Consider the following 24,298-nt stretch of genomic DNA (forward strand, 5'->3'; position numbering starts at 1 on the left):
CGCCTCCTGCCTCCCGCCAAGTCCTCCCTCCGGCGGAGTGCGATTTGCGGCTGCGATTGTTTGGACACGCAATGGCAATCGCTCGAATGGGTTTATTTTCGGAAATTGCTGTTTACTTCAAGGATTCGGTTTTTTGGGCTTGTACCAAATTATAGCAACGACATGAAATGGATCCAGCTGGGGGGAGATTGGCCTGGAGTAGGCCAGGGATCCTAGGATATCTGATAGTTTGACTTCAAAAATATATTTGGGAGTAACTTGTTTGAAACATAAAATTATAGTTGAATTTTAATTTAAATTCTATAATTTAGTAAATTATTAGTTTTATTTTTATATATTTATATTTCAAAATCAATCTTTTGAAAAGGTTTCTTAGAGTTGTCACCATTTTAAAGATTAAATTCAAATAGATTTATAATTTATTATATTCCTAAAAGAAAAGGAACCCCTAGGGTATACCATTATCCACCCTAATATCTTCTTGAAAAGTACAACTCCCCCACTTTTTGGACACTGTGGCTGGGAAAATTCGCCAACCAGGCGCCTCCTCTGACGTTCGGAAAACTGTGATTGTGGGTCACACCCGGCACACCCGACACACCCACCCACATACCCCGTTGAGGAGCCACCCGCTGGGCTCCTTGGACGGCGCCTGGAGGACTGATGGTGGTGGTGGTGCGTCGTGGGGATGGATGCGTGTGGATGGATTGGTGGTGGTATTGGTAGTAACATTGCCTGCCATCCGGCAACAATGGAAAAACTTTAATGAGTACAAGTTGCTGCCAAATGAAAGCAAAGTGAAATGGCAGCAGGCAGGATGGATGGCATGGATGGCAGGGGATGGCAGGGGATGGCAGGGGATGTCCTTACTGCAGTGTACTCCTTTTTCCAAGTCAAACGAAGCGAGCACGCCACCGACTGCGGACGGATTCCTTGGCACAATACTGAACTCCTTACGGAGGAGTTCCAGTTGGAGGGTCTTGCAGTTGGAGTTCCAATTGGAACAGGACTAGCAATAGGAACAGGACCTCGAGTGAAAGTGAAAGCATCATGAAACCGGGTCCCGAAGCCCTTGAAGAGGGGGAGGAGGAGGGCGAAGGACAGGATCATCATGAGGGCGATCCCCGGCCACTCCCCTACGACTTTGAAAAGGAACTGATCCAAAAGTCCAACCGACATATTCGGCTCTGCGAATCCTTTGTTCCCGTTAGCCAAGGTTAGTATTTTGTTATTCATTCAAACAAGGATAATAGTAAGGATGTCCTGTAATCATTTCTTAAGGTCCTGTAATCCTTAGAGTTGCTCAGAAGGAACTTTTCATCTTTTCACATAAAAGTCTTCACCGAAGTGAAGTTGGCAACTTCGTCCTTTCGTAGTATGCATATCCCTATTCAGGACCTCCCAAGGAATCGTTATAGCCACATCCTTCCCCAAAATATTCATTCTAAAAGAAAATATAATTAAAAATTATTTTTTAAAAATAAGTGCCCTCCTCCTCGATTCTCATAGGTTGCACTTAAGCAGCCCAATTAATTTAATAATTAATTATTTAAAAAAATATTTAATACTAAAAAAATAATTCCAAAAATACTAAAAATATTAAATAAATTATTTTTTAGAAAAGCGCCCTCCTCCTCGATTCTCATAGGCTGCACTTAAGCAACGTTAAAAATTAATTATTTTATTATTATTATTTTTTTTTTAATTTTTTATTTGGGTATAAGTTGGCGTATAGAAGGATTAACTGTTTATATCCTAGATCAGGACCTCCTTTGAGGACTTCCTATTCCCACTCCATAAATATTTATACAACTAAAATTTATTTTGGTTTTTAAAATTCTTTTATTTTCAAGTATAATTGAAAAGAAGTCTGTAATACATACATGGCATATCCTTAATCCAGGACCACCTACAGGACATGGCCATTTCCGTCCTTTACATATTATTGTTGAAAGAATTAAATGAAAACAAGAAAAGGCACACAACTTTGGTCAGAGCCTTCAATTATCCTTAAAAATTGTCCAAAATATAGCCATCTTTCTGGGCCATAATGTCCTTTCATGCTTTTTTAAGGCATTGCTTCAGAAAATTTGAAAAATTTTGAAAAAACATTTTGTGCCTGAATTTTGATGCAGAACGACTGGAAATCAATCCACAAATCGATTAAGGTATTCCGCTTAAGGATCGGATAAGAATTGGCTGAGATATAGCTATCGATTTGGGTCAAAGACGAAAATCCAGGATTTTGAAGGGGATGCCCCACAAAAAAATTGAACAATTTTCAAAAAATATTTCCTGTCCAGATTTTGATGCAGAATTACTGGAAATCGATCCACAAATCGATTAAGGTATTCCGCTCAAGGATCGGATAAGAATTGGCTGAGATATAGCTATCGATATGGGCCAAGAACGGAAATCCAGGATTTTGAAGGGGATGCCCCACAAAAAATTGAAAAATTTTCAAAAAATATTTCCTGTCCAGTTTTTGATGCAAAATTACTGGAAATCGATCCACAAATCTTTTAAGGTATTTCTTGCCAGAATCGGATAAAAATTGGCCAAGATATGGCCATCACCGAGGGCCAATATGGGCTTCCTTGAATTTTTTAGCTAAAAAATAAAAAAAAAAACATAAAAAATAGAAAATAAAATAATAAAATAAAAATTGCCCTCCTCCTCGATTCTCATAAGTTGCACTTAAGCAACGCTGAAAATAATTATTTTTTTTTAATAATTTATTTAATTAATTTATTTATTTAATATTTTATTTTAATAATTATTTTTGGTTTAAAAAATTTTTTTTTACTTGAAAAGTGAATGTAAACTTTCCATTATTTCTAATAAATAATTATTCCTAATATCTCATTTTTTTTCAGTTCACCCCTTGACCCGGAAGTTCTACGCCCAGTTCGAGCAACGCCAGCCGGAGGACCTGCTGAGGTATCTGCGCCACACCTGGCCAGAGAAGCAGGTGGAACGGGACCGTCAACTGCGGCAGGGAGTTCCCGTTCTGGAGTCCCAGGTGTACGGATGGCTGCCCCTCCAGACCCGTGATCGAGTTCCGGATCTCAATGTCCTGCACGCCCCCAAGCTACGATGCGGGATGACCGTCCATGGAGAGCGACTGATTGCCGAGAGGATTACGGAGCGACCGCCATTTAATGGACTTCGATTTCTGCTTCACTAATTTTCCTTAACATTAAGTTTAATTTAAAATAACAGGGCTTTCCTTCTTTCCTGAATTTAAAATTTAAAAACACTATTTTTTTAAATGTGATAATAGATCGCAGTGACTGGTACAAAAAAAATCTTTAAAAAAAGCTTTAAATAATTTAAAATTGCTTGTTAGACTTTAACACTAAATAAATAAAAATAATTTAAAAAATGTTTAAAAAACAAGCCATTTTGGCGGGCCACGTCAGTGACGAAAGCTGCTCGAAGAAATCTTACTTTCTGATAAAGGTAGGAATATAATAATTTAATCAAATAAATATAAATTCTTCTAAAAATAATACAAAACTATTTAATGGAATTAAATAAATTAAAATGTAATTAAATCTCTTGCTGCTTAATTATTTTTTCCACCAAGTTGGCAACCCCGTTTGCAATGTTTACATTTTGCGCTTCAATATTTTGTTTTTCTAATCCGAGAGAAGCCGAGTAAATTAACAAAAAACATAGTAGTCTGGTGCTTGGATTGTTATAGCCCTTCATCTGGAATGAACAAGGCATCAGTCTGATATTTCTACTGGAACTGTTAACATGGTGTGTAAAAAAGTAAAATAATTTGAAGAAATAAAACTAAATTCAACAAAAAAAAAATTCGAAATAAAAATTCAACAATTAAAATTTGGAATCAAAGGTCGTCTTATAGTGTCGCTCAATTTCTAATTATTTTTCGGTTTATTTATTTTATAGGCTCATCATAACCGGCAACGTAAGGCCGCAGCCAAGGAAGTTAGAGAAGCCAGAGAGATCAGGATGAACCTGCATCCGGAATCCCCAATCACCGATGATCTGCAGGAGCCCTCGCCAGGAGAACTGATCCAGCAAACATTCCACAAATCATGTAAGTGATCTGCCAGGACTCCAACCCGGATATCCAACGAGAATCCTTTCTATCCAGGGCTCCAAGTACGCCGGTTGGCTGATTATGTGATGAAGGATCTTGGAGGCAATGAGTTCATCGAATCCCTGGGCAGCTGGTGTGCCCGCAATCCGCATCTGGCCATCTGTATGCTGGCCGCTGGCCTGGCCTTTCTGATACCGTTCCTGATAATATTTGGCTTTGGAGTAGCCACCATCATGATGACATTCACTGGCGTTCTTGTACTGGAAGGTGAGTATGAAAGAATCCTTTCGAATTATCCTTTCTAATCCCAACTATGTTTAGGCACTCTTCTCACTATTGTTTCGATGATATTTTTCGCATGCGTTGGCGGCTTTGCCATTATGGCTCCAATTATCGGAGTGGCTGCCGTGGCTGCATTTTTGGGTTTCTCTCATGTGTGTGGAGCGTACAACGAATCGGGATATAGAGGATTTCTAAACAAGCTATTGAACCCCCCACCACGTCCGGTGGAAAATTTGACTGTAACCTTTTCGGAAGAAGTTAGTTCCACTTCTCCTGATTCAAGCCTGTAAGCGACCGTTACCATCCTGAAGAAACCTATTTGTACTAATTGTTGGCCAATCATTTTCGTTAGTTAATAAAAATTTCATTTGAATTGCCAGTTAATGAACTTTTTCTATTTGAATATTGCGCGTCAAAGTTATCGATAACCGGTCCCCTTTTATCCGGACTATCAAAATTCTGGCAATGCTGTGGTTTTAGGGGGGAATAGATGACACGACTATCGGCACAACTTTAGACCATCCCTAGATACACAGTTTTCAAGTCGGAATTCCCCTCGAATTTAAAGTAATTTAAGTGCATTCTAAAAGCAAAAATCTGCCTCTGAGCAGACAAAAATCCTTTTGACGCGGTAGGTATTCTGAATTCATAGAAGTTTTCAAAGTGTATTCCAAAACACCTTTGAATTTACATAAACTTGAATTGCCAAACACCCACTCACACACACACACATGTACACATGAAACGGGGCAAGCCAAAGTACTCGACACAGCAGGTCAAGGAAAGTCTGTATATTAATTCTTAAATATTAATAGTAGAGAAGTGTGATTTTAATATGAATTACAAAGATATTGTCGCATAAAAGTTCTTTAAATTCGTTTTAAAAAGTTATTTACTTCTGGCAACACTGGCTGGAGTTATCCAGTTATCGGCCCAGCTATAGGCCATCGGCCATCACTAGTTGATACACAGTTTTCACAGGTCGAGAATTTGCTGTTAATTTGTCAGAAAGTGTGTTAAAAATAAATAAATCCTGCTCTTTAGCAGACTAAAATAAAGTTGACGTGGTAAGTTGTGAAATAGATTAATTGGTGGCAAGTTTAGTTAGTTGAGAAGTTGAAAAAAACATGTTGGAAAGCTGAAAAGCAAGGGCAAACAAGTAGTAGTCCATAGGGTGGGGGAGGGGGTGTGGTAAGCTGCTCACGTACAAGTACATAACTGTGAGTGTGTGTGTGTGTGTGTGTGTGTGTGTGGCGGAGCTGGATACACACAAACGGCATTTTTATGTATTCCCGTGAAATGCGAGCTTGTTGTTGTTGGACTTCTCGAATGTAAACAACGCCGTCAACAGGAAATTGTGTTTTGTCTGAATTAAAGGCTCTTTATCGTGGCTTTATCTTGTTTTTTTTTTTATCTAATCTGGGGAAAAGTCCAGAATCCTTTAGTTTGTGTATTTATGTACATTTCATGTGAGTGTGGCAACTCTGCGCAGCATTGCAGTGGGTGAGAGTGTATGTGTGTGCGTGCATTCGGGCCCTTAACTTTCTCTCCCTCTCGCTCGCACAGGCCAGCCAGTCAGCCAGATTCTGCCTCTTGCCTCAGTGTTGCAAGTGCGGCGCACTCTTACTTGTACTTGTGCCACCGTTCGGTTCGGACGCATTTTCCGCTGCGCCTTTTCGCTGCAAGTGAAATACATACAACATACATTTTTTTCTTTTTTTACATTTTTTTTCCACTAAAAGTGCTGAAGTTCTCAATCAGTGCCAAGAATAGTAATTAAATAACTCAAGGTTCGTGGCAGGTAGACAAGAATCTCCGACATACGCTTCTACCTGAGTCCAGATCTCTCTACCTTGCTCTCTGTTTCTTTTTTCTTCAAGTGTGTGGTGTGTGTGTGAGTGTGCTTGTTTGGTATACGCAGCATATTTTGGAGTTATGCTGCGGCATTTGGAAAGCGGAAATGCGTAAAAAACAAATAAATAAATAAATAACAAAACAAAGATGGAATAAATCAAAGTATCTCTTAACTCTCTGTTTATATTTTAAAGTTTTATTTTTTTTTTTGTTTTACCTTTACTCCACTCACACTCTCGCATCTATGTGTGTTAACTGTTAAACGAATTACTCATTTATGCTTCGTCTCTTTCTTCCAGGTGTGGTGTAAAGCGCCTTAATCACCAAGATGAGTTACATGCCAGCCCAGAATCGGACCAGTAAGTACCCTCTCTCTCTGTCTCTCCTTGATCTTGTCCTCTTTATAACTGTAATATTCCATTGTTTTGGGGAAATTACTCTCAAAGACTGGAAACTAAAATTGGAAAGAAATGGAAATGTCAAAAATGCAAACAAAAAACAAACGGGAAACTTCTAAGCTCTGTTATTCCATTAACCCAACAAAAACAAAAACAATAACAAAGACCTTTAGGGATGTATTACACGAGTATTTGTTATTTGTCCTCTTTTTGTTAAATAATTTATATTAATTTTGTATTTGAGAACATTTCCGCCTGAGCTAACAAAATTAGGATGATCTTTTCGTATTTACGCCGACAATCAACCACCCCAAAGGACCTCTTTTTTTTTCCCCTAACCACCCATCCTTTTGCTCCTTTGGAACTCTCTTTTGATTTTAGAATTTAAATATTTTTTTGTGCTGTCGCTGCTAAAAAGGAACAAGAGGGAAGATGTCTCGCCCCCTTCCTTTCAATTCCACTTTTTTTTTTTCTTGCCACTTCATTTGCGTGTGTGCCTTGTTGTTGTTGGTGGTGGCACGGTGGCATGGTGGTGCGGTGGTGTATACCCCTTGGAAGTGGATAGCCTCCCACTCGCACACGTGGCCATCCTCCTACTGCCACTACAGCAGCACTCTCCTCCCTGCCCCAATCTCATTTTCAACTTGGCTGCACATTTTTCTTATGCTTTTTGCGTTCTTGCCACTGCCACTGCCACCAGTGGTGGTGCTGTGCAGAATTTAATTAGTAAGCCACAGCAGCAGCAGCAACTTCCACTTCCATTTCCACTCCTGGTGCTCCTTTCAAGGGTCCTGGCCCACTCGAGGATAACGGCAAAAGGATAAAGAAAAAGCGCTTAATCGATCTGGGATAGGAAACGAACTGGGAGGGCTGGCTTACAGTGCGACCTGGCTAACAAGTCTGGCTATAAAAAAAAATATAAATTCAAAAATAAAAGTAATAAAAAGGAGGTTTTCTTGTTTCATATAATTTAAGCAAAAAAAAAAAACTATGTAAGGTTACTGATGAGAAGCCTCACTGTACTCCAAAGAGGTTGCAAATGAAAATGCACGCCAAGTGGGCGTGGCTTTGAACTGTGTCCGCGCATAAGTAAAGCCAACAAAGGCGGCAGGAAAATGGAAAAAAAAAAGCCAGAACGAGGCCTGAAACGGCATAATTAATAGAGAAGTGGCAAACAAAACGCCCCACAAATCATGAATCCTTTTGCCAGGACTCGCTCATGTGTGAGACTGGCAGAGAGCGAGCCATATCCTGCAGCGTTCAATTTGTCAAGCTCTTAGTCCTTTTTTGCTGCCAGGATGCTACTCCTACTGTTCACTTTGCTGTCAGCTTCTGTCATTTTCCATTTTTTCTGGCAAGGATAACAGAAAAAAAGTACTATGAAGAGGAGGAACATTTAGACTTTACATCCATTACGAAAATTCTTAATCCCCTGATGGAAACAAAAAAGCATTTTCTCATACCAGTACCAGTAGCAGAAATCCTTTTTAAAACTCATCCTTTATATCCTTTTTTATACTCTAGTGTCCCACAACAATCAATACAATCCACCGGATTTGCCGCCAATGGTCTCCGCCAAGGAGCAGACCCTCATGTGGCAGCAGAACTCGTATCTGGGCGACTCTGGCATCCATTCGGGTGCCGTCACCCAGGTGCCATCGCTATCCGGCAAGGAGGATGAGGAAATGGACGGCGATCCATTGATGTTCGACTTGGATACGGGATTTCCGCAGAATTTCACCCAGGACCAGGTGGATGACATGAATCAGCAGCTGAGCCAGACCAGGTCGCAGCGCGTCCGGGCTGCCATGTTCCCGGAGACCCTAGAGGAGGGCATCGAGATCCCGTCAACGCAATTCGATCCCCAGCAGCCGACGGCCGTGCAGCGACTGTCGGAGCCGTCGCAGATGTTGAAGCATGCGGTGGTGAATCTGATCAACTACCAGGATGATGCTGAGTTGGCCACAAGGGCCATACCGGAGCTGATCAAGCTGCTAAACGATGAGGATCAGGTGGTGGTGTCACAGGCCGCTATGATGGTACATCAACTGTCGAAGAAGGAGGCCTCCCGGCACGCCATCATGAACAGTCCCCAGATGGTGGCCGCATTGGTGCGCGCCATCTCGAACAGCAACGATCTGGAGAGCACCAAGGCGGCGGTGGGAACGCTGCACAACTTGTCACACCATCGCCAGGGTCTACTGGCCATCTTCAAGAGCGGCGGCATACCGGCCCTGGTCAAGCTACTGTCCTCCCCAGTGGAGAGTGTGCTCTTCTATGCCATCACCACGCTGCACAATCTGCTGCTCCATCAGGACGGCTCCAAGATGGCAGTCCGTTTGGCCGGTGGCCTCCAGAAGATGGTAACACTGCTGCAGAGGAACAACGTCAAGTTCCTGGCCATTGTCACCGATTGCCTGCAGATCCTGGCGTACGGCAATCAGGAGAGCAAGCTGATCATCCTCGCCTCCGGCGGGCCCAACGAACTGGTGCGCATCATGCGCTCCTACGACTACGAGAAGCTGCTCTGGACCACATCGCGGGTGCTGAAGGTACTCTCCGTCTGCTCCAGCAACAAGCCGGCAATCGTGGATGCCGGCGGCATGCAGGCCCTGGCCATGCATCTGGGCAACATGTCGCCCCGTCTCGTCCAGAACTGTTTGTGGACGCTGCGCAATCTTTCGGATGCTGCCACCAAGGTGGAGGGCTTAGAGGCGTTGCTCCAATCGCTCGTCCAAGTCTTGGGATCCACGGACGTTAATGTCGTCACATGCGCCGCTGGAATTCTATCGAATCTGACGTGCAACAACCAGAGGAACAAGGCCACCGTCTGCCAGGTGGGTGGCGTCGATGCCCTCGTCCGTACGATCATCAATGCCGGAGATCGCGAGGAGATTACCGAGCCGGCCGTTTGCGCTTTGCGGCATCTAACATCCCGGCACGTCGACTCGGAACTGGCCCAGAACGCCGTGCGCTTGAACTACGGCCTGTCCGTTATTGTCAAGCTACTACATCCCCCGTCCCGCTGGCCGCTCATCAAGGCGGTCATCGGTCTGATCCGTAATCTGGCCCTCTGTCCGGCCAATCATGCTCCGTTGCGGGAGCACGGAGCCATTCATCATCTGGTCCGGCTGCTGATGCGCGCCTTCCAGGACACAGAAAGGGTAAGTTCATAGATTCCATCCCTCCTAACCACATATTTATTATATTTTTTGGGACTTTTCCAGCAACGGTCTTCGATCGCCACAACCGGCTCCCAGCAGCCGTCCGCCTACGCCGACGGGGTGCGCATGGAGGAGATTGTCGAGGGCACGGTGGGGGCATTACACATCCTGGCCCGGGAGTCGCACAACAGGGCACTGATCCGCCAACAGTCGGTCATACCGATCTTTGTCCGTTTGCTCTTCAACGAAATAGAGAACATACAGGTGAGTTTCCTCTTTAAAACTGTCTTAAAAATAAAAATAACTGACTTTTTAAATGACTTTGTAGCGCGTGGCTGCTGGCGTTCTCTGTGAGCTGGCCGCCGACAAGGAGGGCGCTGAAATAATTGAACAGGAAGGCGCCACTGGGCCGCTAACCGATCTACTGCATTCGCGCAACGAGGGCGTGGCCACGTACGCCGCCGCCGTACTCTTCCGGATGAGCGAGGACAAGCCGCAGGACTACAAGAAGCGACTATCCATCGAGCTGACCAACTCGCTGCTCCGCGAAGACAACAACATTTGGGCCAACGCCGACTTGGGCATGGGTCCCGATCTGCAGGTGCGTCCGCTAGTCTATTAGGTCATATCCGGTCGTCCGGCGACTCTACCTCCCTGCCAAAAATACAACTACAACTGCTATCCCCAAGATTTTGAAATCTGATTTGAAGCGCGGGGCGCCCGAAGCAAACTCTGTACATAAAATTGTAAATTTGTAGAATAGCCTCCCATATCCAATAGCCCCATCTAGTCCAAGCATTTATATATCGAATATTAAGTATATCGACCTATATAGCCGCTATATATCGATTTGAAATCTCCTCATTTTCCATTATCGATTATTTCTTATTTCGATTTCGATTTCGCAATTTGCTTTCACAATCGATAGATCCTCCTCCGTATATGTTAATCGATAAGTGTAGGTAGAAAAAAAAACGCATTTGGCTGTAGATGATGAATAACGATCTCCAACTCCACCCACCTAACTCCTTCATCCTCGAATCCTTGAACACAAAAACGTCCTCTGGGAGGAAAAATAATCAAACAATACTGTACATTTAATTTCAAATTGAGACATAGCGTTTTGTTTGTGCTTATGATTATGATTTTGTAATTAATTCACGTTTTTTTATTTAATTTTTGTTCTTTTCTTTTTTCCTTTTTATGTTTACTTTGTGTGTGTAAAAAAAACCAAAAAACCAACTACCAACTACCAAAAAAAAAACTCACAACTGCAACGATATGACGGAAAAAAAAATCACTGCACTGCAAAAAAAAAAAAAACAAATAATTTTCATCATTACATCGAACGCGATTCTATCTCTCTATGATCCCACCACCCACTCCCACCCATCCACCTACCACCCACCCACTCTCACTTGCAAACCGCTGTTTGCGTGTGTCTTCTTCTTTCCTAACAACTTTTCACTTCTGATCCATCCCAAAAACGAAAAAAATAATGAAAAAAAATACGAAACTGTAAAAATAAACAACACATCTACACGAACGATCATACGCACATACACCACACACACACCACACACACACCGCACAACACTCCGACCTACGTACACACAATACCGAAAACGATTCAACAACCAGGATATGCTTGGACCCGAAGAAGCATATGAGGGCCTGTATGGACAGGGTCCGCCCAGTGTGCACAGTTCGCACGGAGGTCGCGCATTCCACCAGCAAGGTATGTACGAAGTCATATGCATAAGATGAGACCCAAAGACCCCCAGCCCCTATGCCCCTACGCCCACCTAAAAAGAAGAAGAACCCACCCACCTTGCATAAAACCCTTCAAAATCGAACAAAAAATTTAAAGAAAAGACAATTTGTGGCATTCAGGCAATTCGATAACTCCCCTAACGCCTTCCGACCATCATATTTAATCGTTATCGTGTCTGTTCATGTTCATCAATCGTTAAGCACTAGTGTTAACCCCCTACCCCCCTCCAGATAAACGTTCACAGCGATTTTTCGTTCAGTGTGAGCCTCCAAACCCAAAGACCCCAGCTAGCGCACTCTCTCTTACCCCTTCTCTGCCACTCTTCGTCCATGCTCGATAATCCAAATCCCCCCCTGGAATTTCATTTCCTCGAGTGCATGACAAGGAAATGAATAAATCTGTTTAATTTATGCGCGTTTTGTGTTTGGTTATGCAATGCCATGCCTCCAACAGCCTCTTTTTTCAAAGTCTTTTAAGATCAGGATAAAAGGATAACTGTACTTACATCCCACGTTGGGCGCCACTGAGGACTTTTTCCTTAATGAGTAACTGTACTTCCTTAGGGATTGTCTTTTATACGATGAATGTTATCGATAGTTAGAGGTGTGCCTTTCAAAGCCCTAGGAGATTCTCAGACTCAGACTCTCAGACACGTTCTTTGAACTACTATTTTCGCACTTCACCAACACACACAACTACTGGAACACCCACAAATTAAAAAGGGCACTAAGAAGTGCCCAAAACCCATGTGTATATTTTCTCAGATAACTCTTTCCAAAGCCGCAGGATATGTCATCGAATCGACGATTGGACTGAGCAGTTACTTTTCTTTAATTTAAAATCTTCTGTTTTTTAGACAAGCATACTTCTTGAGTTTTATTTAGATTCCTCGAGGAGGAAGAATCGTTCAATCATTTTAGTTGAGTTCAGTTTTGCATGACACGTAGTCTGCGATAGATCTAGTCACCTATATCTTATCGTGTATATATCATACTTCTCAATATATATTATATAGTTTATAAGAGATACATATACTTTGTGTGTGCATGCTGAGATGTGAGGAGCCCAACTCGTTGTCGTGAAATATTTAATTTAGTTTTTAGAATCTTTAAGAAGCAATTTAATGATTTTTGAAACAAGAAACTGATGGTACGTGGTAGTGGTATCCCTGGTTGTCTTAATACTCTTTAATTTATTAAATAAAATCTAAAAAAAAACCCAAGGATTCCACTACAGATCCATCTGCCGTGAAGGAAACTGGCCCATCGCTTTACTAATCCATGAATTCTTCCCCTCTTTTTTTATCCTTTCTTCTCTCCCCATTTCCGTTCACAGGATATGATACTCTACCAATAGATTCGATGCAGGGTCTGGAGATCAGCAGCCCGGTGGGCGGCGGCGGCGCTGGCGGTCCCCCTGGCAACAATGGGCCTGTGGGCGGAGCTGGCGGCGGCGGTGGTCCCGCTATTGGGGCCATCCCACCCGGCGGTGCACCCACATCGCCCTATTCCATGGACATGGATGTCGGTGAGATCGATGCCGGTGCATTGAACTTTGATTTGGATGCCATGCCGACGCCTCCGAACGACAACAACAATCTGGCTGCCTGGTACGATACCGATTGCTAGACGATGCAAGATGCGATGACGAAGATGACATCAAAAAACTACGACGAGCTATACAAGTTGATGATAATAATCCATTGACTTCATGAAAACACGAATTCCCCGTTTCCCCCCCGTCCCATGGATTAGAAGGTGCTTCTTCCGCTGGCCGCAGTTTTGGAGGAGCGGATGAGAAGCAGGATAACCTCCGGATTATGGCGATATCCGCTGATTTGACGAGATCAACACTGGGTTGATTTTATTTAAGAATGACGAGATTAAGGATGCAGCCTTGGCCAGCGGAAGGGGGCTTCTATTCAGACACCAACACACACACTCTTCCTCGACAAACACACACGCATACATACATAATACATATATATTAATTATAATGCGAACGCAACGGCAAGCAAAACATATTATATGACGGCATTACATATTATCCACATAACGAAAATGGAAAATTAAACAAAAATGTTTGCAATAGAACTCGTACATTTCCTCTACAAGACTTGCCTATTATTTGTTGGGGGTTTTTGGGCAGGAGATACTCTAAACATCATTAATTATCTTAACAAAACAGTATCCTTTATTGGAGCAACACATGGTCTAATAGCGAACTCTATCTATGCTTGCCGAACCACTTGTGGTCGACCGGCGATAGCCATCGATGGCAGCCACTGAGGTTGTTCTGGATCACGTACTTCATGGTGAAGGGGTTCTCGTTCTCGCGGGCATGCTGCTCCTCGAGGGCCTGCTGGGCGTCCAGCATCTCCTGCGAGACGACTGTGGCCTCGAAGGGCAGCTGATTGGCCACCTGCTGCAAGAAGCCCTTGACCTCCACGAACTCACACCGGCCGGCAATCTCGACGATGACACGGCCCGCTTTAATGGGCGTTACATAGTGATCGATGGCACCCTTGCCGCCGCCCATGCGCTGGCCCTGGCCCTTCTTCGTGATGGGCTGCCAGGGAGCGGGCACGCGCCAGGTGGCGAACATGGTGTTGGTGTTCATCTTCCGGCCGATGGTTAGACGCATCATCTCGTAGTGACCCCAGCGCAGCCGTCCGCCGCCTGTGGCCACGATGGCGTACTGCTTGTGAAGCAGGGTGTTGTGGACCAGCTCGGGTCCTCGCATGTAGCGCAGTCTCTTCTGCATCTTGGGAGGTCGGATATTCGGCGGCAGCTGGGGCTGGCGCTCCATGATCCTCAGCTTGGGCCGTTCCGGCTGCTCCACATCTAATAAAAAGTTAATTAATTGAGTGTCCTTCCTGTGAGTGGAGGCACTTACTCTGATATTTGATGGGCGGCGCAAAGTACTTAAGACCGGCTGTGTTAACAAGTGAGAGGTTGCCTGCTAGAAACGACAAATCCTGTATAAATAGGGAGTCCAATTGCCTCGGAAACACCTTACTTACCCGACAGGGTCTGCCTAAACAGCTGTGAGGCAGTTTTCAGAGTCAACATATCTAGTTTTTACTTAGTTTTTCCTATATATTGCTAAAAACTAAATCTAAAAATGTGTTATATCAACAACAAGAGTGATGCCAGATCGGCGAAGGCCCCAACACTGCCACCATGTTTGAAACTTAAAAGTGCTAATTGTACCACAAAATATATGTAAATTCTTATTATTAATCACTTTTACTTAAAATCAATAAATTTAATTACTACTTTTAAATAAAAAGAGCATCTAAATAATAAATTGGTATTAATATCCAAAAGTAGAAGCCTTGTGTCGATTGTTATGTGGTTTTAGGCAGTATCTTAATCCAAACACCTTAAAATGCATAAAAGATTTAAAATCGTGGAGATCTGTATAAATAAATTCTCATTCTGAAATTAAAAAACAATTAATACAACGTTTAAAATAATGTACCATGAATGAGTACAAATTGAACACCATGTTGACGAAGAGTTGCCACATCCGTCAAATTCGATAAACTGATAACCAATGTTATCGGCCGTGCAACTCTGTATTTTGTATTTTTCTGCGGTATTTTTTTCATGTATTTTCAATTCGACCAGCCAAAAAAGTGTAGGATACACTGCTTCTGCATAGAAAATAAATTTCCTGTCCCCCATACACGAAAAGCAAAAAGTGCATGTTATCCGCTGGCGAACCGAATGCAGCAAGCAGGCTAGCAGGCAGTGGCTAGCTAGCCATCTCCCTCTGGCCATTCCGCATCTCCGCTACCGCGACCGCGACCGCATCCCAAAATCCGGAGGAGAGTCCGCGTTTAGCGTTTTTCCCCACTTGTGTGTGTTTTTTGTTATGAATATATCGAAGGTGACAACATCGCTTGGTGGCGCCGAAAAGGCGAAGCCCGCAACTTCCGCGACAGCCGTTGTCGTTGCAGCAGGGAGCGGAAGTGCCACAGTTGGTGGCAGTGGCGCTACTGCTGGTGGTGGTGCTGGTGCTGGTGCAGCACCCATATTCAATGCTGTCAGCATACAGAAGCGTTCCAGTGCCGAGGACACTGCCGAGGACTCTACCGCCGCTCGCAAGAAGCAAAAGACAACAGAACTGATAATCGCCAAGAGCGCCACCACTTCGAATCCCACACAGCAGTTGCTCTACCAACTGAAGCCGAAGAACGCCAGCGACCAGGCCGACAACCAGCAGCAGGAGGATGCCACCGTGTGGACGTCCGGCGACCAGCAACAGATCATATTGTGCAATTTCGGCGAGATGAGTGCAATAAAGTCTCAGGATGAGTCCGAAAAGCAGAGTGAGTAGCCCCCCTAATCCTGTCCAGCAGTTCCAGTCTAATCTCTGTGTGTTCTCCCACCTGCAGCCTTCAGCTTTACCAAAAAAGAGGCCGGCTCATCCAGCTCGTCCTCCTCCTCGACAGCCTCGATTTTATCGCTGGAGCCCAGTGGCTCTGGCCAGGATCCGGGCGATAGCCAGCCCGTGGGCAAGACCGAAGACCTGGACTTTGTGCTGATGCCCGCCGCCAGTGCGGACAACTCGACAGCAAGTGTGTCCTCAGGAGGGGGAAGTAGCTCCGGCATAGCCTCCACCATCATTCTGAACGCCAACAATGGCGGAACGACGACGACGACGGGCGTGGCGGGCACCACCACCACCATTCTTACCCAGAAGGCGGGTCAGGCGAACTTCAACATCTTCAACGCCACCACCGCAACGGGCAGTCAGACGCCGACGACCACGATCCTCAACCGGATGAACCTGCAGTCGAAGATGAAGACCACCCAGCTGGTGGTTAATGCCAAGAAGCTATCGGAGGTCACCCAGACCACGGCGAAGGTGTCCATTGGCAATAAGACGATATCGGTGCCGCTGCTGAAGCCGCTGATGAGTGCCAGCGGCGTGGCGACCGCCGGTGGGGCCACCATCGTGGAGAGCAAGCAGCTCCTGCAGGCGGCGGGCGGCCAGGTGACCGCCAATGCGGTGGTCAGTGCTGCCGGTGTGGCTGCCGGCCAGCAGGTGCATGCCCATGGCCATCCGCAGGCGCGCCAACACCACAACTTCACCAACCTGATCAAGCGCGGTCCGAAGAACCCCGCCACGATAGTCTCCTTCTCCGGGCTGCAGATCAAACCGGCCACTACGAAAATCGTCGCCGCCAAGGTGGTCAGCAAGAAGATGTCGCTCCAGCTCCAGCAACAGCAGCTCCAGCAGCAGCACACCCAGCAGCAGCTCCAGGTGACGAGTGGCGCCAGCCTGGCCCCGGCCACCGGTAGCATTGTCACCATAACCACCACCAATCCCAGCCAGACGTACGCCATGGTCCAAGATGCGGCAGCAGGCGCCGGAGCAGGAACTAATTCCAGCTCCATGGCGGAGGATGAGAGCCCGGCGCCGCGCAAGATCACCTACAACACGGAGAACATCCACAAGATCCTGAACAAGAGCAAGAACCAGGACCAGACGGAGCCGGAGTTCGCCAACATCAACAGTGTGGTGATCAAGCCCCTGGACAAGACCACCCTCAACTGCCCCACCAGCTTCAACATCTTCAAGCAGCAGCAACAGGCCGTGACGGTGGCGGCAGCGGCAGCCCAGCAGGGTAACCAGAACCAGACTCCGGCCACCTCCTCCGCCGCCTCGGACCTGTCTTCCGCCTCCACGGTCTCCGTCTCAGCCGTCTGCATCAATAGCCCGGTGATGGGCTCCCGTCCCATCATCTCCTTCACCAACAACAAGAACATATCCCTGGTCCTGTCCAAGACGACGATGGCCCAGCAGAAGCCCAAGATGATAACCACCACCACCATGGCCACCATGCATCAGGCCCTCAACCAGGACTCCGCCAACGACAAGGGGACGGTGGCTGTGGCTGTCGGAGGAGGTGGAGCGGCCTCTGCCCCGCCCATGCAGCTCAAGCTGACGCCCACCAAGCTGAGCGTGAGCCTGACCGCCAGCCAGCCGAGTGGCGTTGGTGGCCAGGAGGCCAAGCTGGAGGAGATCGTCGCCGGTGAGCCGAAGGTGAAGCTGCTGGTGAAGCAGGAGGTGCCGGTGGCGGTGGTCAAGAGCAGGGAGGCGACCACGCCCACGGCCCAGGACACAGAGCCGGAGTCCACGCCGGAGAAGCAGCGTCTGAACGCCAGCACCACCCTGACGCCCATCAGCCAGGTGCCAGGACCGCCGGTCGGCGTGGGGAGCACCTCGGCGCCCCAGGCCTCTACCTCGAATCCCAGCACCCCCAACTCGAATCCCGCCACGCCCCAGAACACGCACAACAGCCAGCGACCCGGAGCGGACGAGTCCAACAACGCTCTGCTGAAGCAGCTGCTCCAGAACACCAGCAACAGCCACAGCCTCAACCAGATCAACATCACATCCGCCCACGTGGCCAACTCCGGAACCAATCCACCGATGTCGGCCCACGTGGCCAACGCCGCGGGCTCGGCTCCGCTGTCGGCCCGGAAAGTGAACAACGTGCGGGCGCCCTGCCTGGGACCAGCTCCCTCCAGCCTGGAGGCTCAGCTGGCGCGACCGGTGAAACCGCCCCTGCCCACGGCCACGCCTGGTAGCTCCACCACGTCCGGCAGTGGCACGACGGCTTCTGCCAACAGTAGCAGCAGCAGCAGCGCCCCCGTTGCCACCTCCACATCCACCACAACAGTGGCGGGAGCAGGTAGCTCCTCTGTTTCCGTTGCGGGGACAGTGGTTGCCCCAGTGCCCGCCACCACGCCCGGGCCCAGTGCCACCACCGTTGGAGAAGCTAAGATGGAGCAGAAACCAGAGGCACCTGTGGTGGTCAACCAGAACCAAGTGCCCCCGCCACCTCCGCCTCCACAACAGCAGCAGCAGCACCTGCCAGTGCAGCCACCTGTCCAACCGGCCCAGGCATCCCAGCCAGTCCAGCCCCCAGCCCATCCAGTCACCAAGCAGACTGTACAAATCGTGTCCAAGGAGACCTCGTTCATATCGGGGCCGCCCAAGTCGGTCCAGGAAGCCAATCCGAAGCCCACAGAGCTGCTACCACCGCCGCCGTACGAACTGGCCACGGCGCCCGTCTCCAACGTGACCATCTCCATATCCACCAAGCAGCCGGCGGCCAAGGAGCTGCAGATGAAGCCCAAGGCGGTGGCCATGTCCCTGCCCATGGAGCAGGGCGACGAGTCGCTGCCCGAGCAGGCGGATCAGCCGCCGAATCAGGAGCACGGCGCCACACCAGCACCCCCAGGAGCACCGGCCACAGCCGCAGCAGCTACAGTACCGTGGAGCAACAGCAACCACCTGGAGGCGGGTGTGGGCGCCACCAAGATACCATTCAAGCCGGGAGAAGCCCAAAAACGGAAGCTGCCCATGCACCCGCAGCTGGAGGAGAAGCAACTGCAGGTGCAGCTCCAGCAGCTGGTCGATCCCGGCCAGGTGACGCCCGGCACTCCCACGCCGGACAAGGTCCATCTCATATCGTCGGTGCTGACGGGCTACGTAAAGAAACCGGGAACTGGCGGCGAGACGACCATCCAGGCCGTGCCCAGCCAGAGCCAGGGCCAGGTGCAGATGCAGGCCCAGATGCAGGCGGCCATGCAGGGTCAGTTGCAGGGACAGATTCCGGGCCAGTTGGCGGGACAAATGCCCAACCAGATTCAGGGCCAGATCCCAGCCCAAATGCAGATCCAAGTCCAGCAGCAGCAACACCATCAGCAGCAGCAGCAGCAGCATCCTCAGCAGCAGGTGCACCAGCAACACCAGGTGCTGCAGGTGGGCCAGGTCCCGGGGCAGGTGGCGATGGGCCAGGTGGGCGGCGGAGTGCCCTCCGCCATGCCGGTGGAGACCAAGGCGGTGGATCAGCGGAAGCGACGTAAGCGGGAGGTCCAGAAGCCCCGACGGACCAACCTGAACGCTGCCCAGACCGCGGCGGGCGTGCTCAAGGACATGACGGGCACTCTGCCGGCGGGAGCGATGGTCCAGCTGACCGGGATGCCGCCGGGCACCCACTACATCCAGGGCGGGAGCAACAGTGTGATCAGCAACGCCGGCTCGGGCGGAGTGACGCCCGGAGGTGTGGGATCCGCCGCCAGCGCCTCACCGATGATGAAGAAGCGGGTGCGGAAGCTGTCCAAGGTGGAGGAGGACCACGACGCCTTCACCGAGAAGCTGCTGACCCACATCCGCCAGATGCAGCCGCTGCAGGTCCTGGAGCCGCATCTGAATCGCAACTTTCACTTCCTGATGGGCAGCAACGAGACGGCCAGCACTCCTCCGGCCGGAAGCAGCGGAAGCGGAGGAGGAGCAGCAGCAGGTTCCTCAGCGGGATCAGGCGGTGGCAAGGTCAAGGGCAGTACACTGAACGCACGGGGATGGCCCCTGGGCAGGCATTTGGAGGGACTGGAGGACTGCGACAGCGCCACCCTCGGGCGCTACGGTCGCGTCCGCATCCCGGGCATCCCTTCGCTCTACGACTCGGATCGGTTTGGCGGCAGTGGTGGCCTGGTGGGCGGATCGGCCGCCACACGCTCCCCGTCGCCGTCCCTTTCGCCGGGAGGATCGGACAAGAACAGCCTGCCCCTGTCCAGCATCCAGAATGACTTCTACGACCAGGAGTTCTCCACGCACATCGAGCGCAATCCGCGGGAGCGCCTGCTCCGGCACATCGGCGCCGTCCGGGACTGCAATCTGGAGACCGTGGAGCTGGTGGAGAGCGACAGTGTGGCGGCGTGGGCGGCCCTGCCCCGGGTCACTCGCTACCCGGGCCTTGTGCTGCTCAATGGGAACAGTAGGTGCCACGGGAGGATGTCACCAGTGGCGCAGCCGGAGGATCCCATCACCATGCGCGTCCCAGTATCGCCCCTGATCCGGTCCTGCGGCGAGGAGCTGCGCAAGAGCCAGCAACTGGAACTGGGCACTGGATCGAATAACAACAACAACAACAACTACCAGCAGAAGAACCAGAATGTGATACTCTCGCTGCCCGCCAGCTCCGGCTCGTCGGACAACATAGCCGGCGTGCTGCGAGATCTGGCCAATCTGCTCCACCTGGCGCCGTCGCTGACCTGCAAGATCCTCGACGGGGACAAGGTGCAGGTGGGCAGCGAGAAGCTGCTGCTGGAGGCCGATCAGGAGGACAACAAGGATGACTTCAAGCGTCCGCTGAACATCAGCCACGGCCACCTGCGGAAGATCCTGAACGGACGGCGGAAACTGTGCCGCAGCTGCGGGAATGTCGTCCACGCGTCCGGGTTGCGGGTGCCCCGACACAGTCTGCCCGCGCTGGAGGAGCAGCTGCCCCGGCTGGCCCAGCTCATGGCCATGCTGCCGAAGAAGCCCATCCCGGCGCCCTTCGTCTACTTCTGCGATCGATCCTGCTTCGCGCACTTCAAGTGGAGCGCCGGCAAGGAGAGCCAGGCGGAGGCGGCCAGCCTCCTGCTCCAGCCGGCGGGCGGCGCCTGCGCCTCCTCCACATCCTCCTCCGCCTCGGTGTCGGCCACCGCCTCCGCCAGCGAATCACCGTCTCCGGCTCTGGCGGAGACCGTGGTGAAGCAGGAGCCCGAGGACGAGTCGGAAATGAAGCATCCGGGCATACCCGGCACCCCAATCCAGCGCAAGTGCATCGTCAAGTGCTTCAGTGCCGACTGCTTCGGCAGAGACACCGCCCCGACGCTGGACTTTGACGAGACGGGAAGGGTGGCGGGCACAGGAACGGGAGCTGCCAACAACACGGTCTGGGAGACGGATGCCGGCAGCCAGCAATTGGAGGACACGCGGCAGTGCGTCTTCTGCAACCAGCGAGGCGATGGCCAGGCGGATGGACCCTCCCGGCTGCTCAACTTCGATGTGGACAAATGGGTAAGTTCTCCAGGGGTCACTTCCTTAGCTTAGATCTTCTAATGTCGGTGGTTCCCAACTCCCTTCAGGTCCATCTCAACTGCGCGCTGTGGTCGAATGGCGTTTACGAGACCGTGTCCGGTGCCCTGATGAACTTCCAGACGGCGCTCCAGGCGGGCCTCAACCAGACGTGTAGCGCCTGCCACCAGCTAGGCGCCACGATCAAGTGCTTCAAGTCGCGCTGCAACAGTCTCTACCATCTGCCGTGCGCGATACGAGAGGAGTGTGTCTTCTACAAGAACAAATCCGTCCACTGCAGCGCCCACGGTCATCCCCACGGCATCGGTATCGGTGGTGCGGGTGGCGGCGGAGCCGGCAACTCCTCAGGCGGCGGCGGCGGCGGTCTGGCATCTGGAGCTGGAAGCGAGAATGAACTCAGCTCGCTGGTGGTCCATCGGCGGGTGTTTGTGGATCGCGACGAGAACCGGCAAGTGGCCACCGTGATGCACTACTCGGAGCTGAGCAACCTGCTCCGTGTCGGCAACATGACCTTCCTGAACGTGGGTCAGCTGCTGCCCCACCAGCTGGAGGCCTTCCACACGCCCCACTACATCTATCCCATTGGGTACAAAGTGGTAAGTACACCTGGACTCATCCTCACGCTCCTCCTCTCCTAATCCTTGCCATTCTTCCGTTGCAGAGCCGCTACTACTGGTGTGTCCGACAGCCGAACCGAAGGTGCCGCTACATATGCAGCATAGCAGAGGCTGGGTGCAAGCCCGAGTTCCGCATCCTGGTGCAGGACGCCGGCGACAAGGAGCCGGAGCGTGAGTTCCGCGACAGCTCGCCGACAGCCGTCTGGCAGCAGATCCTCCAGCCCATCACCCGGCTGCGCAAGGTGCACAAGTGGCTGCAGCTCTTCCCCCAGCACATCAGCGGCGAGGATCTGTTCGGCCTGACCGAGCCGGCCATCGTCCGGATACTGGAGAGTCTGCCCGGCATCGAGACCCTCACCGATTATCGCTTCAAGTACGGCCGTAATCCTCTGCTGGAGTTCCCGCTGGCCATTAATCCCTCGGGCGCTGCCCGGACGGAGCCCAAGCAGCGCCAGCTCCTGGTCTGGCGGAAGCCACACACCCAGCGCACCGCCGGCAGCTGCAGCACCCAGCGCATGGCCAACTCAGCGGCCATCGCCGGGGAGGTGGCCTGCCCGTACAGCAAGCAGTTCGTTCACTCCAAGAGCTCCCAGTACAAGAAGATGAAGCAGGAGTGGCGCAACAACGTGTACCTGGCGAGGTAGGAGTCCATGGAGTGTTTCCCCTGAGTATCTACTGATTCTTTCCTCTTCCAGGTCCAAGATCCAGGGTCTGGGTCTGTACGCCGCCCGGGATATTGAGAAGCACACCATGATCATTGAGTACATCGGAGAGGTCATCCGCACGGAGGTGTCCGAGATTCGGGAGAAGCAATACGAGTCTAAGGTGAGTTCCGGCCTTGTCCCAATCCCCTCCTGCCATGGATTATAGTTCTCTCTGGTTTCCCAAAACAGAATCGCGGCATTTACATGTTCCGGCTGGACGAGGATCGCGTGGTGGACGCCACTCTGAGCGGCGGCCTGGCGCGCTACATCAACCACTCGTGCAACCCCAACTGCGTGACGGAGATCGTGGAGGTGGACCGGGACGTGCGGATCATAATATTCGCCAAGCGGAAAATCTATCGCGGCGAGGAGGTAAGTGATTGTTTTTCCCACCCAATCCTGACCAGAATACTAATCTCTAACCCTGTTATCCCTCGGGCAGCTCTCGTACGACTACAAGTTCGACATCGAGGACGACGCCCACAAGATACCCTGCGCCTGCGGTGCCCCCAACTGCCGCAAGTGGATGAACTAAGGAGTCGGCCCCAGTGAACAGGAATCGGAATCGGAATCGGAATCGGATACCTATATAGCATAGATATAGCCTAGCATAGCCCATAGCATCGCTAAGCAGTATAGAACATGTACATAGAACCCTGTAAGTTATGTATATGATGTGCCCACTGTAGCTAATTTGTAACCATTATATATATAGGAATCGATCTATATATATATATGTGTATCCCGGGGAGTGGCGAGTGTTTCATAGTCTAAATTATAAACGTTTCTATATATGTACAGATATTTATGTATAATAGACATATATAGGCAGAATATAAATGTTAATGCAAGGACATGACCACGCCCCTACTGTATTTTAAACCACCTCCACCATAAATCGCATCCATACACTATATATTTTATTTTTTTTTTTAGACTCATCTCTGTTAGAATTGCAATAATAATCGGCGGTAGACAGACAGACCCACTTATGGCCCTCCCTCTCCCGACAAACTAAAAACATAAAAAATATATATACTTGACTTTATGCGCGTGTGCCTTCCCACTACTGTTTACCATTATTAAATATTATTAATATATTATTATCATAATTTTAGGAATTATTTTTTCACTCTGCTTATTCGAGACTAGCTTCTCAGCGCTAATTGTGTGTACGATTCTCCTCTGAACTCTGAATACATACGCCGATAGGTCCACAAATATACATATATACTATACTATATATTTTATTTTATTTAACTAGTTTGCAATAACTCTTAAGCGTATTCACTAACTCAAAATGCAACTTGTATTTTTCATCCAACCACCACCAAACAACCCCTCGTAATTGTTAAGTAAATTTTTAATGCAAAAAATGTCACAAAATAAGGTGTTTTATTTCTAAAAATGGATAAAATATTACCTGTGATGAGGGGAGTTTATTAATTTTTTATGGAACTATTTAAATTCTATACATTTCTTTCGTCACTGAACTGGAAGGACTTATAAGGAGTTATATACAAAACTTTCGTCACTGTCTTCGAC

The 24,298-nt window shown here is 49.2% G+C and overlaps 5 protein-coding genes across 16 annotated transcripts; 4 read left to right on the forward strand and 1 right to left on the reverse strand.

Annotated features, from left to right (window-relative positions):
• Nucleotides 1-42: 42 nt before the first annotated feature.
• Nucleotides 43-3,439, forward strand: LOC6502229. 2 transcript variants are annotated; one of them, XM_001965990.4, is made up of 2 exons: nucleotides 43-1,216; nucleotides 2,877-3,439. In XM_001965990.4, the coding sequence occupies exons 1-2, from the start codon at nucleotides 1,051-1,053 to the stop codon at nucleotides 3,185-3,187; spliced, it is 477 nt and encodes a 158-aa protein (XP_001966026.1). In that variant the 5' UTR covers nucleotides 43-1,050; the 3' UTR covers nucleotides 3,188-3,439. The 2 variants fall into 2 exon arrangements, with proteins under 2 accessions (XP_001966026.1, XP_044572988.1); XM_044717053.1 differs by lacking the exon at nucleotides 2,877-3,439 and adding an exon at nucleotides 1,282-1,615.
• Nucleotides 3,440-3,589: 150 nt separating this feature from the next.
• Nucleotides 3,590-4,738, forward strand: LOC6502230. Its single transcript, XM_001965991.4, has 4 exons — nucleotides 3,590-3,765; nucleotides 3,919-4,069; nucleotides 4,127-4,339; nucleotides 4,394-4,738. Exons 1-4 carry the CDS (start codon nucleotides 3,763-3,765, stop codon nucleotides 4,642-4,644), a joined length of 618 nt encoding a protein of 205 aa, XP_001966027.2. The 5' UTR covers nucleotides 3,590-3,762; the 3' UTR covers nucleotides 4,645-4,738.
• Nucleotides 4,739-4,854: 116 nt separating this feature from the next.
• Nucleotides 4,855-13,657, forward strand: LOC6502231 (armadillo segment polarity protein). Of its 8 annotated transcripts, none has more exons than XM_032452807.2 (7): nucleotides 4,855-4,985; nucleotides 6,508-6,567; nucleotides 8,131-9,770; nucleotides 9,834-10,034; nucleotides 10,099-10,371; nucleotides 11,412-11,508; nucleotides 12,880-13,657. In XM_032452807.2, the coding sequence occupies exons 2-7, from the start codon at nucleotides 6,537-6,539 to the stop codon at nucleotides 13,170-13,172; spliced, it is 2,535 nt and encodes an 844-aa protein (XP_032308698.1). In that variant the 5' UTR covers nucleotides 4,855-4,985; nucleotides 6,508-6,536; the 3' UTR covers nucleotides 13,173-13,657. The 8 variants fall into 8 exon arrangements, with proteins under 8 accessions (XP_032308698.1, XP_014759973.1, XP_001966028.1 ...); XM_001965992.4 differs by lacking the exon at nucleotides 4,855-4,985 and adding an exon at nucleotides 5,268-5,421; XM_044717178.1 differs by lacking the exon at nucleotides 4,855-4,985 and adding an exon at nucleotides 5,806-5,823.
• Nucleotides 13,658-13,714: 57 nt separating this feature from the next.
• On the reverse strand, nucleotides 13,715-14,733 carry LOC6502209 (39S ribosomal protein L16, mitochondrial). Of its 2 annotated transcripts, none has more exons than XM_014904475.3 (3): nucleotides 14,567-14,733; nucleotides 14,440-14,502; nucleotides 13,715-14,387 (listed from the first exon to the last, which is right to left on the reverse strand). In XM_014904475.3, the coding sequence occupies exons 1-3, from the start codon at nucleotides 14,613-14,615 to the stop codon at nucleotides 13,771-13,773; spliced, it is 729 nt and encodes a 242-aa protein (XP_014759961.1). In that variant the 5' UTR covers nucleotides 14,616-14,733; the 3' UTR covers nucleotides 13,715-13,770. The 2 variants fall into 2 exon arrangements, with proteins under 2 accessions (XP_014759961.1, XP_001966029.1); XM_001965993.4 differs by having other exon boundaries at nucleotides 14,440-14,505.
• Nucleotides 14,734-15,100: 367 nt separating this feature from the next.
• Nucleotides 15,101-24,134, forward strand: LOC6502232 (histone-lysine N-methyltransferase trr). Of its 3 annotated transcripts, none has more exons than XR_001408340.3 (8): nucleotides 15,101-15,880; nucleotides 15,947-21,414; nucleotides 21,483-22,028; nucleotides 22,094-22,689; nucleotides 22,745-22,874; nucleotides 22,943-23,125; nucleotides 23,196-23,411; nucleotides 23,469-24,134. XR_001408340.3 is itself a non-coding variant. In XM_001965994.4 (7 exons), exons 1-7 carry the CDS (start codon nucleotides 15,424-15,426, stop codon nucleotides 23,286-23,288), a joined length of 7,473 nt encoding a protein of 2,490 aa, XP_001966030.1. In that variant the 5' UTR covers nucleotides 15,101-15,423; the 3' UTR covers nucleotides 23,289-24,134. The 3 variants fall into 3 exon arrangements, 1 of the variants encoding a protein (XP_001966030.1); XR_001408339.3 differs by having other exon boundaries at nucleotides 23,690-24,134; XM_001965994.4 differs by having other exon boundaries at nucleotides 23,196-24,134.
• Nucleotides 24,135-24,298: the final 164 nt, after the last annotated feature.

The sequence above is a fragment of the Drosophila ananassae genome, chromosome XL (genome assembly GCF_017639315.1).
Source record: "Drosophila ananassae strain 14024-0371.13 chromosome XL, ASM1763931v2, whole genome shotgun sequence".
In the NCBI taxonomy this organism is placed as follows: Eukaryota; Metazoa; Arthropoda; class Insecta; order Diptera; family Drosophilidae; genus Drosophila; species Drosophila ananassae.